At 42.3% G+C, this 8,496-nt stretch overlaps 1 protein-coding gene across 1 annotated transcript; it reads left to right on the forward strand.

Annotated features, from left to right (window-relative positions):
* The first annotated feature begins 2,054 nt into the window (after positions 1–2,054).
* On the forward strand, positions 2,055–6,169 carry ifi30a (IFI30 lysosomal thiol reductase a). The gene is made up of 7 exons (XM_079285389.1): positions 2,055–2,270; positions 2,968–3,159; positions 4,456–4,530; positions 4,780–4,866; positions 5,013–5,165; positions 5,722–5,790; positions 5,920–6,169. Exons 1-7 carry the CDS (start codon positions 2,139–2,141, stop codon positions 5,986–5,988), a joined length of 777 nt encoding a protein of 258 aa, XP_079141515.1. The 5' UTR covers positions 2,055–2,138; the 3' UTR covers positions 5,989–6,169.
* Positions 6,170–8,496: the final 2,327 nt, after the last annotated feature.

Raw genomic sequence — 8,496 nt, forward strand, 5'->3', positions numbered from 1 at the left:
AACGCCGTTTTTTTTTTTTTTTTTTCCCGACCAAATTTGACCCACGATAGTTTCAGCTTGAGGGATTTCCATTTAAAACGTTATGACATTAACGACTGCACTTTCATTTCCCCTGTGTCTGCCTGGATCCAATCTTCTCAAAGCATCACTGCTCAGTCTAGACCTGAAAGGTTGCCACTTGTCTGAGTCTCCTGATGTGAATGTTGTCGTACGTTTCACTGGTGTACAGTAGTTCATATTCAAGACCCAACCCTGAACGTTGGAGACGAGATTGGCAGTGATCCGTTTCGCAACGGCCTGGGCAACATTACAGGTCAGCAACAATTTAAAACCTGGTTTCAACATTTTTACACTAATAACAAGGCAACGTCTTGACTGCTTTGCTCTGCCATGTTGCCCAACAAGTTGACTCATGTATCACTGCCTCAGCAGCAACAGATACACGGTTCTTAATGCAGAGTTAACAATAATCGCTTTCTTTCAAAAACAATGAATGGGGCAGTCCGATAAAGCTACTCTACACCAAAGTGCAATTGAACTCCGAGGGAGCACTGTCGATTCAGCCAGTAGAGGCCTATTGGTTGAGGTGTGCCCGACCCCTATGCATGAAAAGATGCTTCTTCTTCTTCTCTTCTCATGTGTTCTCCTCCCTCCCGTTGGTCTGCCTTTATTCAGATACAACATTTCGTTCTTTCTCTCTCTCGTGTACAGCTTGCCTCAGAGTTGTGTTTGTCCACAGACAGGTACTCTTTCATCTGTACGGTTCTTTCTTTAGGCTGATGCAATGATTTTAAAAGACAATAAAAGATATATAAAATGACCATTGCTGCTGTCTGCCTTTTTATTTCCTCGGTTCATAATGTCGAGCCGATCATCAACTCGTCACGCTTTCACGTACTCGTATGTTCTTGTCCTAGTTATATTCTTCATAACTTTACTTGGCTTAAAAATGAATCATTTGAAACGCTCACTGAAATGTGTCTCACTTACCTTTAACTGTTAACACTTTCATAGGAACGTTCCCCCCCGAAAGCAGTTCTAATGAACACTGTTCTGAAGTCTGTTGTGCAACCAGAACAACCACAACATCTGTCTTCTAACAAGATGGATACTGTTTATTTAAAGATGTAATTGTGTGATTCTGTGAGAACCACAAATGAAAATGCGTATTCTCTACCATTAAATCAGGGTGGCGACATAAACTTATAGAAGTGGCCAGATACCACAAGAGGGAAGTGAGAAAATATTGTTTGACTTCCTCATACATTATAACACAAATGTCCACACACTGTAGGAGAATATGGCAAAAGCAAACGAGTACAAATGACAGATACTGTACTGCACTGGTTCAGTTATATGGAACACTCTAAGCCAAAACACAGGAAGCCGAGTGAATCATGCAGTCGTTGTCCTGTCAGCTTTTTTTGTGGACAGCTGGGAGAGATCATGTGAGAGTCACCAGGTAAAAACCTTTCACAATGTTCACGGGTTTGTGATGTTTTGCTGCAGTGTGTTCTCATGACTCTTGAGTAAGACCTATGGACTGAACAACAGAGCTGAGACATGCAACGGCTTTATATTTAGCCAGATGTGTACTAGTCATGCCAAGAATACACCTCCATAAAACAAGAAAAACACTTTACAGTTCATCACACAATGACACCTACAAGTATTTTCAATATTCTCATTCTCTTCCATCTGTGCCAGAACATTTATAACATAAAGAAAGCTTTAAAGGAACTTTTTGAACCCTGTATACAGAACATGACAGTCGTGATTTTGGTGGAACTCAACCAGACTCAGTTTAACTTTTAGTGTATTTGCAGAATACACTTTATCCAGTTTATTAGGTATTATAGGAGTAATTTAAGTAATACAACTCGTGGCATACATTAGTGTGAAACCAAAACATTAAGTTTTCAAAGCGTTTTGTGATAAAAATCGATGTCTTGTTTAAAGTTACATGGTTACAAGTGACGTCGTCTTGATCATGTGGTCGTCAGCCAATCACAAAATAGAAAGCCCCCACGAGGAAGCGTCGGTGGTGTATTTAAAGTTGCACGGTACAGTGTTCTCCGTATGTTGTCGGGTAGCGTTGTCGTTGTTTGTCAAAGTAAAGCCCCGTGCTGCAGGTGAAGATGAAGGCCCCGCTGCTGCTGCTGCTGACCGTTGTGTTACATGTTGAGCTCGGCGGTTGCGCTCTCTCCTCTTTATGTTCCCAGCCTCCATCAAAGTGGTGCTCGTCTCTGGACTCAGCGATCCAGTGCGGGGTAAGATTCACTCAGGACGTTGGTATCTTATCTCATGCTCCTTAAAATGCTCTTTCTGTGTACCGTGTCGTGTGTCTGTTAACATCACCGGACACTCCACATATAAGCTAGTTCCGGGTTTGAAAGTTGAACTAACTTATCGTTAAAGCGCGTATTTTAAAATGTTATTGTTAGCTTAGCTTAGTTTGACAGGAGACGGATAACGTTGACCACTACGTGTTGTGTGTAGACTGGACTAACGTTAAATGAGGAAGGTTAACGTTACTTTGTAGGCTTTGGGGATTTTGTAGGCTTTGGGGAACAATTGAGGAAGTAAACTATTGTCTTTAAAACTCAAAAACGTTACTCCCTTTGTTAGTTGCATTCACACAATGGCCTCTCTCTCTGTCTGTCTCTTCGTCTCTCTCTCCCTTTCTCTGTGTGTCTCCCCGTCTAGCTCTGTCTCCCTCTCTCTGTGTCTCTCTGTCTCCCTCTTTCTATATCTGGCAGCCCCGCCCCCCCCCCCCTCACAGAAACGCTACTTGTTTTGAACAATTTTTTTGTGTCAGTAATTTAAACTGATTTAGAAGTGTAATGCCACAAACTCCTGCCTATATTTCCTCCAAATGGAAAATTGCCTGACCCTACACACACACACACTCAAAAGAATCCCAGACGGTGATCACACAGAAGTGAACCGTCCCACTCCCTTGTGCAGGTTCTGAAGCAGTGCCTCGAGTCTAACCTCACCAGGTCCCGTCAGAGGACCACAGATCCAGTGGAGGTGGCGCTCTACTATGAGAGTCTGTGTCCCGGCTGCAGACAGTTTCTCACTCAGATGCTCTTACCCACCTGGCTGATGCTGAATGAAATCATGTCAATTACTCTGGTGCCCTACGGCAATGCACAGGTAAGCAGTGAATAAAGCACCTTGGGTATACACTGGGATTGCAGTCCCTCTGTAAACTTTGGAGTGGGTAATGGAGTTACCATATGTGGTCACAGAATAATCAAATAAACAGGATTAGCCAAGACTGGATTCCTCTTGAATTGAACTGACAAGAGGGGGATAATCATGTGACTCGTGTCATAATCTTAGGCTTCAGTCCAAAAGTCCAAAAATGACCTCCTAATGTCTATTCCTAACTCCTTTTCCTTGATCTCTATGGAAAATGTCATGGGGTCAAGGAAAGATGTGAAGGAGAATTAATGAGGAGTTAGGAAAGATGTGAAGGAGAAGTCATGAGGAGTTAGGAAAGATGTGAAGGAGAATTCATGAGGAGTTAGGAAAGATGTGAAGGAGAAGTCATGAGGAGTTAGGAAAGATCTGAAGGAGAATTCATGAGGAGTTAGGAAAGAGTTGAAGGAGAAGTCATGAGTTAGGAAAGATGTGAAGGAGAAGTCATGAGGAGTTGGGAAAGATGTGAAGGAGAAGTTATGAGGAGTTAGGAAAGATGTGAAGGAGAATTCATGAGGAGTTAGGAAAAGACAACCATGGTGCTTAGATTACACTTTCACTAAGCTACGTAATTATGATGCGACGGCGGATGTCCCTGACATGATGAAACTGACAATTCACTCGTTCAATATTCCCTTGGTGCAATAATGTGGATTCAACGTTTAGCTTTTTAACAGTTTAATAATCCATTATAGGCGCGGCTTTTTTTGATTTTTTTCCGATGCTTCTTGTTATTGAGAACGAGAATTTGCTCATTGACAGTTTGCTATATTTGCTGTTCATTTTATTTCGTATTTGTTAAATGTTCGCAGTAAATAAATACATATGTAATGAAACGAAAGGATTGTCACTGTATTCAGCTTCCTCAACATGAATCCCGTTACTTTATGAGTATAATTGTTAAACCTGTGTGAGATGAGCAGATCGTTTGTTTTCATGGACGGGCGAATGGTGCGTCACCTTAAATGTTTCCGCCGCAAGGAATCGTGGGGCGAAATTATCTACTTTCCTTTCTTAAAGGAAGGTTCAGTGTTTCCTATGCTAAAGGAGCTAAGTAAGGAAGCATTGAAGCACCTTTCCTTAGCATTTAGAGAATTCGAACAGCTCTTATCATGGCGGCCACTTGGATACTTCCGGGTCATTTCACTCAGTTAGGAACCTTGCTCAGCAAAAAGGACTATTCGGCCGCAGCCCTTCTGTCTGTTTTCCTGTTTAACCTGTGAATCTCTTGCTTTCATTCCATCCCAGGAGAAACCTGATGGACAGAAGTATGTTTTTCAGTGCCAGCATGGAGAACAGGAATGTCTGGGCAACATGATTGAGGTAAAGTTACACAGATATAACTGCTCAATAATACTGTAGCTAAAATTCAGAACCATGTAATCTGCCTTAATGGGATGAAATGAATACTATTCATCCTTCAGAGGATGAATTCTTTTAAATCTGTGTGTTGCGAAAGTGCCATAATTGCCTGGAGAAATTGTTCAGTTTTAACTGGAGTCAATGGTTGTTCTAGTAGTGTCACAATGCCGACACTCTGCTATGATTAAATGATTGCCTCGCTCCTCTCAGACTTGTCTCTTGAACATGACGGACGTTGCGTACCAGATTATCTACTGCATGGAATCCTCCACTGACGTCATCAAGGCAGCCCAGAGCGTAAGGAAGTGTGTGTGTGTGTGTGTGTGTGTGTGTCTCCCTCCTTCTATGCGCCATCTTTTCCATCACTGCCACTTCCCCAACATGTCATTCGTTCCTTTGATGCTGGAGATGTGTGTTTACGTCTCTCCGTTGGTGTTTTGCAGTGCGTGGAGCTCTACAGCCCCGAGCTGAGCTGGGACAGCGTCATGAGCTGTGTGAAAGGGGATGTGGGAAACCAGCTGATGCATCAGAATGCTTTGAAGACCAAAGCTCTGAACCCCCCCCACCAATATGTTCCCTGGGTGACCATAAATGGGGTAAGGCTCCAGTAGAGTCGGCAGGAAAAATTATCTGTGGAAAAAGACATAACTAGGAGACCGCTGCAAACTATAAAGCGTCACACATGAATAGGTCTCATCATTCTGCCAGTGAGGCTTTTCTTGTAAACAGGTGAAGTTTACGGCGATGATATTATATTGTGATTATTTTGACACTTGATCCGCCTTCAAGCTTCTATCTGTAAGTTAAGAGAGCTGTGACCGATAGATGTGAATCTCCATGTAACTCCACAGCACGACAGATGCTGCTGCCTCTCTGCCAAGCCACCTGAAGCGAACTGAAGCTTTATTTTTAACTTGGCTTGTCCAATAAATTAAACGCAATTTTACAGCACATGAATACATCAGTATTGCCCCGTGTAAAAACAGAATATTAGCGCTTCTACAGCTATATGTACAGTGTACGTAGTAAAATAACATGAAAACCTGATGTACGAGTTCTACAAGATTCAATTGAGAATTATTGGTCATTATTTCTTTGCCACAAATGTCACACACGCATCCTTTGGGATACTCGTTTTTATTTAATTTGCAGGAGCACACAGACGACCTGCAGGGCAAGGCCCAGAACTCTCTCTTCACTCTGGTCTGCAGCATGTACAAGGTACAGTTGTTCTGAAACCTTCATTGACTCTTAGTTGTGCACTTTTGCCCTTTTTTAGTACTATTTTACTGTGAGCTATAAAAGCACAAGCGGGTCACCTCTAACCAGGTCTTACATTTTATTTTTCAGGGCCCCAAGATTCCAGCCTGTGGGGGGGGCGGGGAGAGACGCTACAGAAGCTACTGCCACAATGAGTGAAGGAGCAGCGCTGCACATGCTCGCTCTGGTCCAGGTGTGGCCACTAAAATAAGGAACACTGAGGAATGTCGTCACATATTTTTTTTTTTTTTTTAATCTGTAGTTTTACTATCTGCTTCTTTAAAGGGAAAAAGAATCTGCTCCTTTTAATAATTCACTGAGTATAAATACAATTTACTTTTTAAAAGAAAATGTGTCTTTCTTGAAATGTTCTCTTCTGAAACCATAAACACTTTTTGTTCCGTTTTGGCTGAATTATATAGCGTTGTAGTATTAGCAGGGTCTGGCTAAAGAAACTGTTGTCACTGCCCTTTAGATGGCGCCATATCTCACAACCTCATTTAACAGTTTCCTGTTACCGGAGGTAATGGAAAAACAAACAATAACAAACGGATACATGTGCATTGAACTACTGTTTCTAAAGCACATTCCTTAACTGTGAGCCTTGGTTTTTGATTTAATGTTCAATAACATGTTTTTCATAAAATAGAGCAGCAGACTACACCAAACCATACGTCATACACACAGTACACGTTAATAAGAAACCCACAGATCACAAGTGAGGGCACTAAACAAACACGAGCGATTTCATGAGTCATAACTGACGTACTTTATGTTCTGTATTTGGTTTTTAAAGCTGCGTTCGTATGGGTTTGCAGCTGAACGGGCAGGAACATCAGAGTTCACAACATCCCCTGAGAATCATACTGAATGTTAAACTTGGACTGAAAATGCTACTAGAAATAGAAAATCCATCCAAAGTTGAATGAAAGTTACAGGAGGCAGCAGCTTGATCACAGCCAGGGTCTTTCCTAACCAGAAGGTCTGGAGGCACACATTCCACTGATTGTACAGTCAGATAATGAGGAACGGCCTGTCATGCAGGCGGTTACACCACCTCAATCTAACTACCAGATCAAATGTATTCCTTCTTTGTGGGTTTAATTAGGTCACAGGCTAAGAGAGGCCACAAAAGAAGGTTAATGCAAACTCCAAATGTGTGCTAAGAATGAGTGTTACTGATCCAATGATGATCACTGAGGTGACGAAGAGGCGTGGCAATAGTTCTGTACTGAGTGGGAGCATAAGGAAGTGCTGGTGCCACAGACGCCTTCATATCTGATCTTAAATGGTCTGTGTCCTCCTCTGGTATGTCCTTCACAGTCGTCTCGGCCCCATGATGCAGTAGCTGAAAGCATGAGGAGAAATAACTCATCAAAACTTCAACTTCACTGAGGTAAGGGTAATTAATTAAGCTTTAAGAAATACCAAAAATAAAGATGAATTAGAATAGTCTGTTCTTTCTGTCGCCTAAAGAAATTATAATTGTGTTTTTTTCCCTACGGCTCTGATATTTAACTAAAAACGTTGTCGACCGTTAGCACATAAGCTATAATACCAGAAACAAGACTGCAGGTTACTGGTGGGATTGATCTCTTGTTCATATATAATGTATATAATAATTTGTCTTACCATTGCTACACAGACAAAAGGAGCCTTGTACATTAGAAAAAGCCCATCATAGTTAAAGTTAATAGCCTTAATTTACCAGTAATCTAGTTGTTTGTTTTTTTTGTCAGCGAGATGAGAAATCACTTGATGACAAAGAAACAAATCTTTTGTCACGAGTGAAGTTTGCAGGAAATTATCTGATCTAATAATGTAACCAAACATTTGACATGACTGCCGTTTCCGTTGTCTCTGTCGTGCAGAGACAGTGGGACTCTTCGCAGCAGGCGTCCTGCGTCGAGCTACCCTGTGACCCCGCGTCAGATGTGCCGTGAACCGGCTCTTCTCAGGTACCCTGCAGCTGCCCAGGCTCTCCTGCAGACCCTCCACTCAGGATGGCCCCTCAGCTCGTAGCATCAAGCCCTCCAGGAGCCTGGGGTCTCTGACCAGCTATATCTCCAACGCCTTGTGAGTCGATGATGCTCTGTGTTGTTGTTTCTGCAGGTCACCGACAAACTCCTTATTGGCTAAACGTCTTTTTTATCAACACTTTGGAGTCATTTCCAGATCATTTAACCTACTGAGGATCTGTTCCCATCTCCCAGACGTGTTGGTATACAAAACTTGGAGATTTAATTGTTTTATTTCAAACTTTAAACTTAATTTAGCAAGCCCACACAATTCCTCTAGAACAAATGATATTTTACGAGCTTTTCTTGCTTTACTATGCAGGAATAGTCGCTTACAGTTTGTAAACACAGCATTCAAAAATGTCCCCTCCGCCGTCCCGCCTCAACATCACCAGGAGTGCACGTCCCCTGACCGCTTGCCCTCTTTACCATCTGCAGCTTTGCATAAAAAGAGTGAAAGTGAAATTCAACCCCCGATTCATTCTCGTCTTGGAACGAGCTTTGTCTGCTGTGTCTGCGTTTTTCGAAGGCACGTTTTGGATGAATAATAAATGACACGTGGTTAATGACGAAGCAGCACCTGTTCCTCCAGCCTGTTGTGGTCCTGTAAGTCAACACACATTTAGGATCACTGTGCAGCACCATTCAC

This window comes from Melanostigma gelatinosum (genome assembly GCF_949748355.1).
Source record: "Melanostigma gelatinosum genome assembly, chromosome: 15".
NCBI lineage: Eukaryota > Metazoa > Chordata > Actinopteri > Perciformes > Zoarcidae > Melanostigma > Melanostigma gelatinosum.